We start from the raw sequence: 17,786 nt of genomic DNA, 5'->3' as shown, positions 1-17,786 counted from the left end.
TTGGGAATGGGATGGGAGCCGTAGAGTTGTATACAATTCTAGTGTGCACGTGTGTGTGCCAAGTTGCTTTAGTTGTGTCCTACTCATTGTGACCCTATGGACTGTAGTCCACCAGGCTCGTCTGTCCGTGGGATTCTCCAGGCATGAATACTAGAATGGGTTGCCATGCCCTCCTCCGGGGGATCTTCCCAAACCAGGGATCGAACCTGCATCTCTTATGTCTCCTGCGTTGTCAGGCAGGTTTTTTACCACTGGGAAGCCCCACAGTTCTGGTGTATATACATTAAGATTGCTTGATAAGGCAGCAGAGTATCGAGCTCACTAGATAAGCCCTCAGCCAGCTTCAGGCTTAAAGTGACTCCAGGCCCAAAGACCATGGCTGAATTATGAGTCCAGGTGAGAACAGCCAGCACAGGGATTAGCCATCAACGTTATGTCCTGGCTGCTTTGTGGGGAAACCCCTCTAACAAATAGAGGCCAGCGGTGGGCCCGTACAGAACTGCCGTGCTGTGCGTGTGCCTTCTGGGAACGGAAAGTCACAGCAGAAACATTGTCTTTGAACCAAAGCAGACTCTTGAGTCCTGACCCATCATCCTGCCCCCGAGGACTGAGGACAGACAGGGAAGAGGCTCGAGTCCATGGAGATATGCAAGGAGGTAGATTCTGGGAGGGGGTGAGAGCCTCGGAGGCCTAGAGGAGACCAAGAAAGATGGCAGAAGCACAACATGGAGCTTATGAATGTGGCTTGGGTTGTTTGTTTCATTATTTAAAGTTTTCATTCCTGTGGTCTTGTTGTTCCTCAGTCTGAAAGTCCCCCAGACTCACTGGTTTGTAGCCGGATTTGAGATGGTTAATTCGGTCTTTCTCCAGAGGAAGATTGGGGAGGCCCTACCGGAAAGACTAAAGACAGACAGACAGACAGACAGCTGGAGGCTAGTGGTTCTGTTCAGCAGATCCTCATACCCTAGTGGCATGATCATGATCCAAACAGATTTTCAGTCAAGCTCACAGGGCTGAGCTTCTTCAGGAAGTTGGAGTCATGCTAACCAAAATCCCAAGAGACTGATGGAGAAGCCGGAAGGTGGTGGTATTCCTTTACAAGTGTCTAGCGAGGGGGCTGGTGTCTGGAGCCGGTGCTCCATGGGGCGTCTCCCCTTGTAGGAAACTAGGAAGGAAGCCAAAAAACAGCGGAGTTTGCTTGGTAGCAGTGACATCAGGGTTGGGGGACAGAGCTGGATGTTCACAAGGTCTGAGGACTACGGCCGGCAGCTTCCCGAAGGATGGCCTTTTGGGGTGCAGGCCCCCGAACCTCCTGTTCAGGCACTGGCCTTCCTGGACTCCACACACAGGCAGCTTCCTCATTAAGAGCACTAACAAGGGCTTCAGCTTCCTTTGACGTCTGGCCAGGACTTGATTAGATTCCCAAGCTGCTCCTTTGCATTTGGCCAGGGAAACATCCTGTCATTTAAAGCAGCTTCTGCAGGCAGCTGACCTCGTGCACCCTGGGCTGACCGCTCTGGTAATCTTGTTTGTACTCTCTCTGCTTCCTGCAGAGATAGCAAACTGCAGGGAAGGATGGCAGTGACAAGCTGGTGATAATAGGGACTCATAATAGTGGTGGTGACTGGTGTGTGGAGTGGTACTTTCTGCCAGCCTGGCAGGTGCTGTCTGTCCCTGGGGGCCCCCCGTGAACCTCAAAACCTTATTTGATGGGTGAGGAGTAGGAAGCATGTGTCATATCGAGCCATTCATGGTTGGATACATGGCCTTGAATCCATAGGACTTGAATCCAGGCCTGTCTGACATTAAGACCCTTTCCTTAACCATACATAGAGGTACCGTTGTCTCTCTAAGATAAAATTTTGGGGTATTCAAGAATATTGCGTGCACCTCAGCATAGACAACACTGACCTAAGAAATCAACGAGAATGACATTCATTGGCATCTTACCATGACATAAGAGGAGCTTTGTTTAAATAGTTGGTTGAATAATTTTTCAAGAGTCATGCATGGGTGTGAGAGTTGGACTGTAAAGAGAGCTGAGTGCTGAAGAGTTGATGCTTTTGAACAGTCGTGTTGGAGAAGACTCTTGTGAGTCCCTTGGACAGCAAGGAGATCAAACCAGTCAATCCTAAAGGAAATCAGTCTTGAATATTCATTGGAAGGACTGATGCTGAAGCTGAAATTCCAATACTTTGGCCACCTGATACGAAGAACTGACTCCTTGGAAAAGACCCCGATGCTGGGAAAGATTGAAGGCAGGAGGAGAAGGGGACGACAGAGGATGAGATGGTTGATGGCATCACCGACTCGATGGACATGAGTTTGAGTAAACTCTGGGAGTTGGTGATGGAGAGGGAAGCCTGGCGTGCTGCAGTCCATGGGGTCGCAAAGAATCAGACATGACTGAACTGAACTGAATTTTTCAAGCATTTCATCAAAGTGAAAACAGGGCTTTTCAAAATGAGAACTCATCCATCCCTTGCGCCTGAGGGCCATGGGCCTTGGTAGTACTGCATCTCACTGTTTGTACTGGGGAAGATGATGGAAACGCAGGAGTTTGGGCTTCTGAGGTCGACTGTTCAGGCTCAGAATCCATCCTCTCCAACCCATGACCGCTAGAGTGAAGTCACTGGGGGCACTGGCATTCACAGGGACGGGGTGCCCCAAAGAAAATGTGTCCTGAGGTGTGGGGGAAGAGTGAGCCCGCCTCCCCTGGGCTGTCGCTTGCTTGTCTGCCCTTCTCTCAGCATCTCTGCAGCCTTGGGGAGAGCCGGGGACCGGAGCAGGCCTCCTGGGACAGGAGCCGAGGACACGCTCCAGTTCTCAGGTGCACAGGCCTCAGCCCGGACCAGCACAGCCCTCGTCTCCCTCTGTGGGGGTTTGCCAGCCATGCCCGAGTCCACAGCCGAGCTCAGGAGGCTCTAGGTTCTGGTGTCACTATATCATCACTTGTTCTCTGCTGTGTTTTCAGAAAACCCCCGGCCCAGGAGCATATACAGCTTCAGCACAATTCCCCAAGCAGCCCCGCACCATAGCCAAAATGGGCCGAGAACACAGCCTTTTCTTCAATAACACAATTGGCTTTTAAAATAAATAAACCCCACCTTGGCCCTAAGCAGCTCTTGAGTTTTTAGTAAGTTCTGTTTTGTCTCCTCTTTAGGAGAGTTTGACCACAGACCATATTCGATTGCCTGGCCTGACCGACCAGCCCACTTATCTGGAATAGTTCCAGCAAAATGTCCAGTTCCCTCTCAGAAGTCTCCTGGTTTGAACAGTAAATTATATGCTCTCTCTGTGTATTGTCAGAGGGTGTGTCCCTGGACTGCTCTCACAGCACCCGGACGGGCCCTGAGGTGTCAGCTGGGCTCTGCCGCCTTGGGCTCTCTAGCTGAGTCTCCACTGCACTGAGGTGGTCATTCCTCCTGGACTCCTGGAGGCTTCAACAAGGGCCATCCTGAACTTGACGGGAACCCAATAGTTTTTTCTCTATCTCATCTCCCTGAAAAGAACAATATTGCTTCAGCCTGATGAGCATTTGTGGTTTCAAGTTAACAAAAATATTTTGACGATATGCTCCGGGCCAGGCGCTGTGCTGGGGGTGGGGAGTGGAGGTTAAGACAAAGATGAACGAAGCATGTGACTGAATTTAGGGTGGGTTAAAGGGGAGACAAGGCCAGAAAGGTAGTTTGGAATAGTTTCCGACTCAAGGAAGGCTTTGAGAACCATGCCGAGAACCATGCCAAGGACCTCTTCCTGGTTACCTTGTGTGTGCGGCTCAGGGGTGGCTGTCATGTGGACGGCAGTCCCACTGGGAAGACACACCCTAGGCTCAGGAAACTGCGAGATTACTGTGCCCAGTGCATAGAGGAGCGATCCTGACATCGAGGGCCCCAGGCGCTCAGCAGAGACAGGGCAGCACTGCCCCAGTGGGGAAGGGTGGCTGCATGCGGCTGGCAGCTTGGCTGGCACCCCTGGGACCAGGAGACTGAGACAGGCAGAGAGGAGAGGGAAGAAGGTGGAGGGCAAGGAACGCTTTTGAGTGAAACGCAGGAAGAGACATTTGCTGGAGGGGAACAGAGGGAGACAGGCCCAGCTAGAGTGGAGGGTGCAGGCGGAGCAGGAAGGGGTTGGGCGAGGCGCAGATCACAGGTCCAGCAGTCAGCACTGCTCACGGACTCCAGCCAGGGCATGGGCTCGGGAAATGACGTCAGGAGAAAGGAAGGATGGGGAGACTACAGAGTCATTCATCAGTAATAGGAAGGAATCTTTTTAACTAAAAGAAAGAAAATCTAATATAAATCCTTATATTCTATTATATTGAGAAAAACCCAGTTCTCTAGTCTTATAAATACCATTGTAAAGTAGGCATTGGGGACAAGGAAGGGGAGGCCTGCATCTCCCATCTGGGTTTATCCATGTTTTGTTTTTATGGAAGAGACTCCCTGCATTGCGTTCCTTCAGAGCAGAAAATGGCCCCTTGGAGGATGAGGCGGCTGCCTCGGGTGGCTGCTCTTGCCCCACTTTGATCAGCAGATGGCCACAGGGCAGCTTTATTCTCCAAGTGGGTCAGAGGCCCCTGCAGGATCAGAAGGTAATGCTGGCGGTTCTAACGGAGGGCGCTTTCTCCAGGAGCAGTGGGCCAGGTTGTGCCTGGCGCTCAGGGCAGTGGGGGCAGGGCTCTAGAAGGAGCGAGGTGAGCGGTGATCACATCTGTTTTGGGGCTTGTGGGTGGAAGGTCAGGGCAACCCTCACGCTGGCAGGGGCAGGAGGGAGACTGTGCTGCACGTCTGTGGGGGTATCTCCAGACAGCAGAGCGACCCAGGGGCGTGAGCGGGAGCGGTTCCTCCCCCCTCCCTCAGCCTCCCGCTGTTTCTCCCTCAGGCTGGCTGTGTTGGGTCTAACACTGCTTTCTGTTCATGTCACACCCTAAAGAATGTCACCAGCCTCTCCTGATTCCACTGCCGGGTTCCCAGGAGAGAGAATCTAGTTGGCCAGCTTGGTCAGGGGTCCACCCTGGTCCCTCCAGATCTGGCAGGAGGGCCTCGACCCCTGGGGCAGACAGACACAGCTGCAGGGGCCCAGCTGCGTCTTGTGTGTAGGTGGGGTGGAGGGCAGCTCTCCCATGTTCTAGAAGAGAATGAAGACCCTTTCAGCATAAGAAGCAGGGGATGGCTCTTGCCTGGTCTGCAAGAAGGGGGTTTGGGAGGCCTGCCAGGACGTCGGCTGGAGGTGGAACGGCGAGAGAACATTCTGCAGGGCCACCCGGACACCCTGGAGTCTTGAGTCTGCACTAACGTCGTCCTCGGCTCCGTGGCTTCCGTCGTCTGTCTGGAGCCGGGGGGACCTCAGTACTGGCCTCCCTAGCAGCCTTGCCCCTGTCCGTAACACAGCCCTCTGCCTCCTCTGTGACTCGGGTGATATGACAGAAGCTGTGCCCTAGGTACTAGCAGCAGGGCTGGCTGTGCCCGGCAGTGAGGAGAGCAGTGTTTGCTTCCGCTCTTTGACATCTTCCGGCATTTTAAATAGTACTTCATACAAGTAGTGGGAGGCGTTCCCAAATAGCCCGGAGGGATTCTGGGTGGCTTTTTCCTGCCACGAGCCTAAAACCGGGACAGCGTTTGAAGAGCAGGGCCTCCTCCTGTCTTTTCCAACGTGGAGAGACTGGACAGACCTGGGCTGACTTTGAGCTTGAGCTCCGAGAGGGGATATTAACACGTAGCAGCTACAGCCACTGTGCGCATCCGGGGACAGGTCCAGACTGAGTTAGAAAAGCCCAGAGATGGAAGGGAATGTGGTGTTTATCCCACATCCCCGAGGGGCCTTCTCTCCAGGGTCCCTCTGGCCTCCTGCGTGGACCACTGTGATGCTTGCTTCTCGAGGTCCCTGCCCTGGCTTCCCTGAGCATCCCTTGGTCCTCTCCCCTCCCACTCACTTGCCCCAGTTGCCCTTGGAATTTGGCTTCAACCAAAGGGAATGGCTCATCTTCGCTGCAAATATCATCTGCTGTTGCCCTGTGAAATTCCCTCCGCACTGAGTCAGAGCATGTCAGAAGTCACCACACTGATGGGGACAGCTTGTCTCCTCCCTTCTCTTCTCCTCTTTCCCTCCTCCTCATCCGCACTGTGAACGCCCCCTCACTGCTTTCTAGGCCCACAGAGGACACCTTCCAGACCCAGAGACCAAGGGCCACAGGTTGCTCAGGCAACCGGCCCTGCCTCCAGCACCACCTCTCACTTGCCCGGTGCCACCCGCCTCAAAACAGCACGAGCTGCCTGGCCTCCAGTCCTCAAGCCTAGAATCACTTTGGAAGCCCTGTTATCTTGAAAACACATTCCACAAGTTCCGAATCAGTCGTTTTAAGCTGCATTTTAGAATCCCCTGGGGAGACTTTAAAACTCTCACAGCCTGGCAGTTGCCCGCCATCATCAAACTCATTGGTAGGATTCAGACCCAGTAGTTTTTGTTCCCCCTTCCCATCCCCACACCCAGGTGATTGCAATGATTGGCCAAGATTGAGAATATCTGCTGGGACAGTGTGAAAACACCAATCACCAGTAACTAGGTGGGGCCACAGGTAGTCCTCCAACCCGTAAAAGTTTAAGACAGGGCCGCCGTTGCCCTGAGAAGTCACACTTTCTGGCTCAGAAGAAGAGATTGGCCCGTGTTGGTGTCTGGCTGAGTCCTGAGGGAAGAGGGCGGGGCTGGACCGGACTGAGTGAAGCAGGTTGCTGGTACATTCTAGTGGAGGCCGTTCTGCATAGAGAGGTGAGCAGGGCCTGAACCCAGCCACTCTTGCCAGCCTGATTCTAGGCTGGGCACCTTACAGATCTTTGGTTTTGGCCCAAGGGCAGGGCTGCAGGCATGCAGAATCCACTGGGCGCAAACGGAGGGGTTTGAGTTCTGGATTGATGACCACAGGGGCTGGGTGGGCTTGTGGGGGCCACTGCCAGAGACCCAGATCCTGGCCTGGCTCGTCTGCCATCTCCCTGGTGAAGACGTGACTGTGGATGGTAGGATGAGCCAAAGCTGACAGAGGCCTGGATGTTGAGGGTGGCAAGTAAGCGATGGGTCAGGGACAGATGGAGGAGGAGCCAGAGGAAGGGGAGGCCCGTGGGGTGGACACATGAAGGCTGTCTCTTAGTAGGTCTTTGCGTTGCCTTAATGACGACACCCTTGGCCGTATCAGAGCCCAGAACAGGATGTCACCCTTCTGAGGAGAGAGAGGGGCTCAGAGAGGCCCATCCAGCAGTGGAGGGAGGTGGCAATGTGGCTGCTTTGGGTCAGAGTGTAGCTTAGTCCCTGAGAACTGTAGGTAGCAAGCAGGGCTCAGGCCCAGTGACAGTACATCTCTGGTCACCAGAGTGGGCTTGGCGGGAGGCAAGGAGGCAGGGACCTGTGCCCCCCACTTAACTGAGCAGCCTGGGAAGGGGCCGGGATGCTCGGAAACATGCCTGGCACAGTCACAGCTAATCAGGCTTCTGATCACCAGCCCCTCCTGGGCTGGGCATGGGAGCTGGACTGCAGAGTACCCCCATGCCCAGGGAGCTCACTAATGAAATTATGTGTGTTAGTTTCCAGTGGCTGCTGTTACAATTGCCATAGACGTTGGTGCTTAAATCAACACAGATTTATTCTCTTACTGTTCAGGAGGTCAGGGGTCCCCAAATCAGTCTCACTGGGCTAAAGTCAAGGTGGTGGTGTTCAGTCACTCAGTCGTCTCCCTACTGTTTGCGACCCCATGGACTGCAACATGCCAGGCTTCCCTGTCCATCACCATCTCCTGGAGCTTGCTCAAGCTCATATCCATTGAGTCGGTGATGCCATCTAACCATCTCATCCTCTGTCATCCCCTTCTCCTGCCTTTAGTCTTTCCTAGCATCAGGGTCTTTTCTAATGAGTCGGCTCTTCGCATCAGGTGGCCAAAGTATTGGAGCTTCAGCATCAGTCCTTCCAACAACTATTTAGGATTGATTTCTTCAGGATTGACTGGTTTGATTTCTTTGCAGTCCAAGGGACTCCCAAGAGTCTTCAACACCATAGTTCAAAGGCATCAATTCTTCAGTGCTCAGCTTTCTTTATGGTCCAGCTCTCACATCCATACATGACCACTGGAAAAACCATAGCCTTGACTAGACAGACCTTTGTTGGCAAAGTAATGTCTCTGCTTTTTAATACACTGTCTAGGTTTGTCATAACTTGTCTTCCAAGGAGCAAGCATCTTTTAATTTTGTGGCTGCAGTCACCATCTGCAGTGCTTTTTGGAGCCCAAGAAAATAAAGTCTGTCACTGTTTCCATTGTTTCCCCGTGTATTTGCCATCAAGTGATGGGACCGGACGCCATGATCTTCGTTTTTTGAACGTTGAGGTGTAGGCCAGGTTTTTCACTCCCCTTTGCCCTTCATCAAGAGGCTCTTTAGTTCCTCTTCGCTTTCTGCCATAAGGGTGGTGTCATCTGCATATCCTGAGGCCTGAGGCCAGTGTTGGATTGTGGGCTCTGGGATCGTAAGAGTTGGGATCTACTGAGGAATGGGTGAATGTCCCAGTGCCTACTATAGTGTTAGCACACAGATGCTTACTGCATACTGTACTTTATTGAGGTATAGTTGATACACTATGATGTTTCTGGTGTACAGCATAATGATTTACCATTTTTAAAGGTTATGCTCCATTTATAATTATCATGAAATATTGGCCATAATTCCTGTCATATTATATATCCTTACAGCTTATTTATTTTATACATCATTGTTTGTGCCTCTTAACCCTCTACCCCTTCCCTCTCCTCACTGGTAACCACTAGTTTCCTCTCCATATCTTAAGCCTGTTTCTTTTTTGCTATAGTCACGAGTTTGTGTTAGTTTTTGGACTCCACATATAAGTGATATCATACAGTATTTGTCATTCTCTGTCTGACATATTTCACCGAGCAGAATACCTTCCAGGCCCATCCATGTTGTTGTAAATGCCAAATTTTCACTCTGCTATGGCTGAATAGTATTCTCTTGTGTATACGTACCACATCTTTTGTTTATAGACATTTAGGTTGCTTCCATATCTTAGCAATTAAAAAAAAAATCTATTTATTTATTTTATTTATTTGGTTGCAGCATGTGGGATCTAGTTCCCTGACCAGGGCCTGAACCAGGGCCCTCTGCAGTGGGAGCTCAGAATCTTAGTCACTAGACCACCAGGGAAGTCCCATATCTTAGCAATTGTAAATAATGCTATTTACAATTGGCTGTTGGAGTGCATGTATCTTTTTGAATTCGTGTTTTTATTTTTTTCAGTTTGGATATATATGCAGAGGAGAATTGCTGGATCATGTGGTGGTTCTATTTTGAGCTTTTTGAGAGGTCTCCATGCTGTTTCCACAGCGGCTGCACCGATTTACATTGCCACCAAGAGTGTAGGAGGGTTCTCTTTTGTCCGTATCCTTCCCAACATTTGTTATTTGTGTTCTTCTTGATAGCAGTCATTCTAAGAGGTGTGAGGTGGTATCTCATTGTGGTTTTAATTTGCATTTCTCTGATTAACGATACTGAGAATCTTTTCATGTGCATATTGGCCATCTGTGTATCTTCTTTGGAGAAATGTCTATTCAGGTTTGTGCCCATTTTTTAATCAGGTTTTTTTTTATGTTGAGTTATATGAGCTGTTTTTATATTTTGTATATTAACCCCTTATTGGTCATGTCATTTGCAAATATTTTCTCTCATTCAGTAGGTTATCTTTTCATTTTGTCAATGGTTTCCTTTGCTGTACGAAAGCTTTTACTTAAGGTCCTATTTTTAATTTTAACTTTGTTAACACCAAAAGCATTTTGTATTGGGGTGTAGTTGATTAACGATGTTGTGGTAGCTTCAGGTGAATGCTTTTATTTCTTTTGTCTTAGGGGACAGACTCAAAATCTGTTGGTACAATTTATGTCAGAAAGTGTTCTGCCTACATCTTCTTCTGGGAGTTTTATGGTTTCTGGTATTACATTTAGGTCTCTGATTCACTTTGAATTTATTTTTGTAAATAATATGGGGAAAATGTTCTGATTTCATTATTTTACATGTAGCTGTCTAGTTTTCCCAGCACCACTTACTGAAGAGATGGTCTTTTCCTCATTGTATATTCTTCTTTGTCATAGATTAATTGCCCATAAGTTTGTGGGTTTATTTCTGGGCTATTTTTAAAAATATTAATTTTTATTTATTTATTTGGTGGTGCCAGATCTTAGTTGCATGGCATGTGAACTCTTAGCTGTGGCACGTGTAATCTAATTCCCTGACTGGGGATTGGACCCCAGCCCCCTGTATTGGGAGTTTTAGCCACTGGAGAACCAGGGAAGTCCCTGGGCTCTCTTTTTGTTCCACTGGTCTGTGAGTCTGATTTTTGTGCTAGCATACTATCTTGATTATTGAAACTTTATAGCATAGTCTGAAGTCAGGGAGTATGATACCTCCAGTTTTATCCTTCTTTTCTCAAGATTGTTTGGCTTTCCTGTTTCATAACGTCTTTTATATTATGGAAGTTCCTTTTATTTTGAACTGCAAAGAATTGTCTGGGGAAGGACTGTTAGCCTAAATAACCTCAGCCATTTTTGGTGTTTGGTCCTGACAAAAGTCATCTGAAATGAATTAAGTTTTTTGAAAGAGAAGATAAAAAAATTTATTACTGATTTTAGAAATCATTCCTGGAAGGTTGACCTTAAGACTGCAGATGTTAGATGTTATAAACAAGCTCTGTAAGATCACTTAGAGAGCAGTCATGTTGGAAGTTCCCTGGCAGTCCAGCGGTTAGGACTTGGCACTTTCAATGCCATGGGCCCAGGTTCAATCCCTGGTTGGGGAACTACGATCCCACAAGCTGTGAGACCTGGCCAAGAATTTTTAAACAGTAAAAAAAAGTCACCTTAAAAGTTATGGGGAATGGGGTTGGGTGGGTGGACAATGCTCCTAATATTTTACTTATATTAGAAGTAAATAATGGCTTCTAATATGTGGCTCCAGGGGTCACATTATTCCAAAAATTTAAATATGCTCTATCTTATATGGAAATGAAGCTTCTGGAAAGTTGTGTTTAATGATGCATGTATCGATAGTGTAGATGAAGATCCTAATGGTGAAGATATATGAGTATTTTTTTGGCTGTGCTGGGTCTTCATCATGGCGCATGAGCTTTTCATTGCTGCACATGGACTTTCTCTAGTTGCAGCGAATGGGGTCTGCTTTCTCGTGGTGGCGTGTGGGCTGCTTCTTGTGATGGCATCTCTCATTGTGGAGCATGGGCTCTAGGCGTGTAGGCTCAGTAGTCGTGTTTGCAAGGGCTCAACAGTTGCAACATGTGGGCTTAGTTGGGGATCCTAATTCCCCAACCAGCCATTGAACCCCAGTCACCTGCATTGGCAGGTGGATTCTTAACCACTGGCCACCAGGGAAGTCCCTTTAAAATAATTTATAAAATGAGATTAAGCATACATACAGTTTTATTAAGAGAATATAATAAATTAAGAACTGTAGGCCCTTGAACAGCCATGATATACAAGTTGGGACCTGGGGACAGGGAGCTGGGGAATACACCTATGCTGTGACCTGTACACAGCGAAGGGATCCATCTCAGGCATCAGAGCTGACACCTGAGGCAGCTGGTCTTTGCCGTGGTGTCCCCACGCCTGCTCTGGTCCCCGTTTCAGCATACATGTGCTCCTTCTCTGGTTGGCAGGTGTCCCAGGAAGAATGCAGTAGACGAGGTTCTCGCATGCAGACTGCCTGCATGTCGACCACTGCCCTGGAGTATGGGGGTCTTTGGGCAAGTCACCTCACCTTCTTGCACTGACTTCCTGCAAGATGGGCTTTTGCCACACCCACCTGTGCCCCTTTGCCTCTGGTCAGAGCTCCTCCCCCTAAAGGTGGGTACCTTGGCATGTGCCCCCCAAAGGCTGGTCTCCAGGTGTACACTGAGAGGAGAGTGTGCCTCTCTGGGAATGGGCAGAGTCACCAGGAAGAGACGCACCCAAGGTCCCCTAAGTCGTGAGGGGTCATTGCAAGGACCAGGGGGAAAGGATTCAGATGGGAATCTTGACCTCAGGCTGCAGGAGTGGGAAAGGTTGTCTGGGACAGAATCGATGAAACTCTTGGGCTTCCATCATTTTCTGCCCCCTTGAAAATGGGCATCCATTTCTGTTTGGAGCTCTCTGTCTTTACAGATTCACCTGCTCTGCATTTTTTAATCTTCCTGACTCTTCCGACCAGCTCATGTGTGTGTGTGTGTGTGTGCTAAGTCACTTCAGTTGTTTCCGACTCTTTGTGACCCATGGATTTTAGCCTACTAGGATCCTCCAGGTCAGAATACTGGAGTGGGTTGCCATGCCCTCCTCCAGGGGGTCTTCCGACCCAGGGATTGAATCCATGTCTCTTACGGCTCCTGTATCGGCAGGCAGGTTCTTTACCACTAGTGCCGCCTGTGAAGCCTCCAACCAGCTCCTCTCCTTTCTTTCTGACCTGCAGTTTCTACTACTTTTCAACCTCTGCTCCAGCCACGAACTGCCTTTTCTTTTTTAATTTTTTTTTTGCATCATTAAAAAAAATGCAATTTATTATTATTTTGCCACACCATGCAGCATGTGGGAATCTTAATTCCTTAACCAGGGATCAAACCCATGCCCCTGTAATGGAAGCACAGAATCTTAAGCACTGGACTGCCAGGGAAGTCCCCAAACTGCTTCTTTCTCTGACCACATTGACACCTCAGAGGCCAGACCCTCTGCAGCCTTCAGCTCTGTCAATGTCGTGAAGGGCAAAGAGAGGGAGAGGAACTGTTGCAGATGAAAGGAAACTGGAGATGTGACAGCTAAGTGGAGTATGGGATCTTGGGTTGGGGGAAGACAGGGCTGCAAAGAAGAGTGGTGGCATATGAATGGGAGAGGAGAGAAAATACTGCGTCAGGGCAAATTCCTTCATTTGTTAACTGTGCTGTGGTTACGTAAGACGAGACCCTTTGTTCTTAACAAACCACTGAATTATTAAGGGGTAAAGGGGCATGATTTATGCAACCTATTCTCAAACGGTTCGGGTTGGGGTCGGGGGAGAAACGTTTTTAAAAGAGGCCCACAATGGCTGACTTCTTGCCAAATTCCAAAGAGACAGTTAAAAGGGGAAGACAGTGAGTGTGAGGGAGGAGGGGGAGTCACGGCAGGCTGGGGGCCTCTCCGCTCGGGGGCCCCTGCCACCTCCTGGGTGGTGGGCCGGTGCACAGAGGAGGAACTTTGGTTCTGGAAACCACCCGTGGCCCAATCAGCTGGTGCAAAGGCCGGGGCGGGGGGTGGGGGGGGGTGTCACATGACCTGGTGCACAGCCCCTGTGGTGACCTTTTCTTGTTTCTGGTTTGCCTGGCGTCTTGAGAACTCTCTTGCTTTTGCGGTGACTTTCCAACTTCTTGAGTGATCTCTGTTTCAGAAACCTCCTCTCTGGCTGCAGAAAGGGCGAGGGCAGCAGGCAGCATGGGCTGTTCTCCCCTGGAAGTGTGGGTCTCGGGCTGTGGGCTGCAGCTGCTGGTGCAGTGGGGTGGGTGGGGGGTGGGGTTCTGGACCCGTGTATCTGCCCCTGTGACACTTGAGCAGAGGATTCCTGGTGATACATGTTTCCATGGATCCCAAAGGGGTCATTCTGCTGCCTCGGTGACAGGCGCTACCTGCCTCTCTCCCATCCGATGAGCTGGGGCGGGCTCTATGGGCAGGGACCTTACTCTCAGCTTGGCTGTATTCCAAGCAGTGAGCGGAGGCACCATAACTGCATCACCTTTCACGGGGACAAAACTCACTTCCCTAGGTTGTTGACTACCAGAGGAGCAATGTCAGAGAGAGTTCACAGATAAGCAAAGTGCCTTATACTAATTAGTATATTGCAGGGAGAATGTTAGGATTGTCATCAAGAGCCAGGACAGGAGCCTCACAGTGTACCATAAAGTGGCAGTGATAGGGAGGGGCAAGGGTGGGGGCCAATTCTGTTGTCTGTCTCCTCCAGCAGGACCTCCATCTCACCCAGGGCCCAGGAGGGCTTGAGGAAGTGATGGGCTGATGCAGGGTCTCAGAAGGGGCCCGTTACTGCTCACCCAGAGTTCCAGCTGCTCAAGCAGCTGGATTTTGTGTCCTGAGGCCCATGTCCTCTGGTCACAGCTGATTGTCATTAGAGACCCATGGAAAAATGAGTGGGACCAATGGGATCCTCACACCCAAGAATCTAAGCTAAGCTGTGCAGAGGGGCTGCAGCCAGGGTATGTGGATTGAATGCAGTCCTTTGGGAGCATCTCTGAGTGAGCAAAGGCAGCCACCAGGGAGAGGAGGCCGGAGCAGGCAGGGGCAGGGAAAGTCATCATATGGTATCCAGTGGTTATCACGGCACTGTTCTAGGCTCTTTCTGTTTTTCTTAATCATCAGGACAGTCCACAAAACAGACACTACAGATGGGGAGACAGGCAAAGAGAGGGTTGGTAACTTCTCAAGGGCATGGGGCCAGCCAGGGGTACACTGGGCCTTCGAGTTCACTCTGGGTACTGACTCCATCACCAAAAACAGATACGTAGCTGCTTTGGCCCCAGATCTGTGCCCTGCAGTCCCTGCTTTAGGGCTCCAGGGCCCCCTTGCCTCTTTTCCTAGGGCTACTTTCAGTGGGTCTCTGCTTTTTTTTGCAACTGAAAGCTTGATAAAAACTCCAAGGAGTTTCTGGCATGGGATACTTTCCCAGTAGGACCTCCCTAACTTCTAGAACCCAAGTCGGCACCATGTGGGTTGGTCTGACACATTGCTGATGCTTGAGGCTCTCTGACTGTGGGTTGTCATCGAAAGCTGGCAGCATGGGCTGGGGGAGATTTGTTTAGCTGGATGCTTCCCAAGCAAGGCCAAGAAATATTTGCACAGTGACAACATCTGAGAGCTCCAGTAGGGCAGGGGGTGTGTCTACAACAACGAGTACTGTGGTAGCAGAAAGAAGTCTGGATGGTGGTGGCTGAAATTCCATTCATACTTGTGCTTGCAGATAAACACTGTTAACACTACACGGCTGTGGGCTGGAGGTTCATGTGGGTGACAGTGAGATCTTGAGTCTTGTCCCAGAACCCCAGCCCTTGTTCTGGTGCCATGGGTTGGACACAAGGCTGGCTCCTCCCTCTCCAGGGATGGCTCAAGTGTGAATGAGGGGTCTGTGGACCTGTAACTGGAGGTCAGGGAATGCCTGGCTTTCCACCACTGCCTGACTTTCCAACATCTGACCAACAAAGCCTTCCTCAGGGCCAGGAAAGCTTCCCCTCCCCACCCCTCTCCAGATTCCTACCATTCTTTTCCTGGTAGGACTAGCTTTTCTAGACCTTTCTGCCAGGCAGGCAAGTAACACCATCTATAGCCTAGATGAAAAGGGAAAATGTTAGTTGCTTCAGTTCAGTTCAGTTGCTCAGACTCTTTGTGACCCCATGAATCGCAGCATGCCAGGCCTCCCTGTCCATCACCAACTCCCAGAGTTCACCCAGACTCAGGTCGATTGAGTCAGTGATGCCATCCAGCCATCTCATCCTCTGTTGTCCCCTTCTCCTCCTGCCCCCAATCCCTCCCAGCATCAGAGTCTTTTCCAATGAGTCAACTCTTCGAATGAGGTGGCCAAACTACTGGAGTTTCAGCTTTAGCATCATTCCTTCCAAAGAAATTCCAGGGCTGATCTCCTTCAGAATGGACTGGTTGGATCTCCTTGCAGTCCAAGGGACTCTTAAGAGTCTTCTCCAACACCACAGTTCAAAAGCATCAATTCTTTAGCACTCAGCCTTTTTCACAGTCCAACTCTCACATTCATACATGACCACTGGAAAAACCATAGCCTTGACTAGACGGACCTTTGTTGGCAAAGTAATGTCTCTGCTTTTGAATATGCTATCTAGGTTGGTCATAACTTTCCTTCCAAGGAGTAAGCGTCTTTTAATTTCATGGCTGCAGTCACTATCTGCAGTGATTTTGGAGCCCCCCAAAATAAAGTCTGCCACTGTTTGCACTATTTCCCCATCTATTTCCCATGAAGTGATGGGACCGGATGCCATGATCTTCGTTTTCTGAATGTTGAGCTTTAAGCCAACTTTTTCACTCTCCTCTTTCACTTTCATCAAGAGGCTTTTTAGTTCCTCTTCACTTTCTGCCATAAGGGTGGTGTCATCTGCATATCTGAGGTTATTGATATTTCTCCCGGCAATCTTGATTCCAGCTTGTGCTTCTTCCAGCCCAGCCTTTCTCATGATGTACTCTGCATATAAGTTAAATAAGCAGGGTGACAATATACAGCCTTGACGTACTCCTTTTCCTATTTGGAACCAGTCTGTTGTTCCATGTCCAGTTCTAACTTGCTTCCTGACCTGAATACAGATTTCTCAAGAGGCAGGTCAGGTGGTCTGGTATTCCCATCTCTCACAATTTTCCACAGTTTGTTGTGATCCACATAGTCAAAGGCTTTGGCAGAAAATAGATGTTTTTCTGGAACTCTCTTGCTTTTTCTATGATCCAGCGGATGTTGGCAATTTGATCTCTGGTTCCTCTGCCTTTTCTAAAACCAGCTTGCACATCAGGAAGTTCACAGTTCACGTATTGCTGAACCCTGGCTTGGGGAATTTTGAGCATTACTTTACTAGTATGTGAGATGAGTGCAATTGTGCGGTAGTTTGAGCATTCTTTGGCATTGCCTTTCTTTGGGATTGGAATGAAAACTGACCTTTTCCAGTCCTTAGTTTCCAGTCCTAAGTTAGTTGCTTAGTCATGTCCAACTCTTTGTGAGGCCATGGACTGTAGCCCACTAGGCTCCTCTGTCCATAGAATTCTCTGGGCAAGAATAGTGGAGTAGACAGCCATTCCCTTCTCCAGGGGATCTTCCCGACCCAGGGATTGAACCTGGGTTGCCCACGTTGCCGGCGGATTCTTCACGGTCTGAGCCACCAGGGAAGCCCCCTCTGTGACCTGTAGCAGGCTTTTAGTTCTCACCCAGGGGGCCTGGGCTGGGGGTGAGGCTGTGAGACAAGCAATTTGATACTAATTGTTAAATCACTAAAGACTAAAGGTGTTTCCTAAAAAGTACCAGAGGGAAATCGAAGCTGAGCACCCAGCAGCTCCTGGAAAGGCCCTTCCTCACCAGAATAGCAAAGCCGTGACCCAATCACAGGGCTGAGGGTTGGAGTGGAGGAGGCCAGGGTGCTGAGTGGGCAGCTCTGTCTAGGCCAGCCCCGAGAGCCAGGGGGAAGCCTTAGGGTGGATGGGTGCAGCCTTGGGTGTCTTACCAGATACTCCCCTGGGGCGCACTAAGAAAGCAGGGCTCCTGTGTAAACTGTTGTCATCCTTTGATGCACATTTTATAACAGGCGTAATGTAAGACATGTAGTGTAACATCTATTAGAGAACCTGTCTGGACCTCTCGGAGCAGGTGGCTGATCTGGGTGTGGCTCGGACCCTAACCACACACCCCTGCTTCCCCTGGGCGCTCCCCCAGGTGCTAAAGACGCTCCTGGCCGTGCCCTCAGGGCAGTCTCTCCTGTTCAGGTGGCACGTCCAGCCCTGGCTTCTCCCAGCCCACATGAGGGGCAGGTGGCAGGCCAGAACAAGGCCCACTCCAGCCAGCCCTGCCAGGACCCTGCTGCCTTCTCCCACCTGCAGTCCTTAGCACCTCCCCCAGGCCCCCATCACAATCTCCTCAGTGGGCCCCTCCCTCTCCCCCCCTCCCCACCTGTGCAGCTCCACCCTGGCCTCCTCTCCAGGGCTCGCTCAAGGCCAGGGATAA

General features: G+C 50.1%; 1 protein-coding gene and 1 non-coding gene across 6 annotated transcripts in view; both read left to right on the top strand.

The window, feature by feature from the left end:
- Positions 1-17,728, top strand: part of STPG4 (sperm-tail PG-rich repeat containing 4) — a 53,694-nt gene extending 35,966 nt beyond the window's left edge. Inside the window, exon 7 of one of the 5 annotated variants that reach the window (XM_024999395.2) lies at positions 3,164-17,728. In XM_024999395.2, coding sequence (XP_024855163.1) covers positions 3,164-3,229 — 66 coding nt within the window. In that variant the 3' untranslated portion in view covers positions 3,230-17,728. Of the gene's footprint in view, positions 1-803 lie in introns of all 5 variants that reach the window. The other 4 variants (XM_010810022.4, XM_059891739.1, XM_059891740.1 and 1 more) reach the window with 4 other exon arrangements.
- Positions 10,770-10,842, top strand: TRNAE-UUC (transfer RNA glutamic acid (anticodon UUC)). Its single transcript has one exon. It is a non-coding gene; the product is annotated as a tRNA-Glu (tRNA).
- Positions 17,729-17,786: the final 58 nt, after the last annotated feature.

The sequence above is a fragment of the Bos taurus genome, chromosome 11 (assembly GCF_002263795.3).
Source record: "Bos taurus isolate L1 Dominette 01449 registration number 42190680 breed Hereford chromosome 11, ARS-UCD2.0, whole genome shotgun sequence".
NCBI lineage: Eukaryota > Metazoa > Chordata > Mammalia > Artiodactyla > Bovidae > Bos > Bos taurus.
Note: the sequence above shows the minus strand (reverse complement) of the source record. Positions and strands in the feature narration are given on the sequence as shown.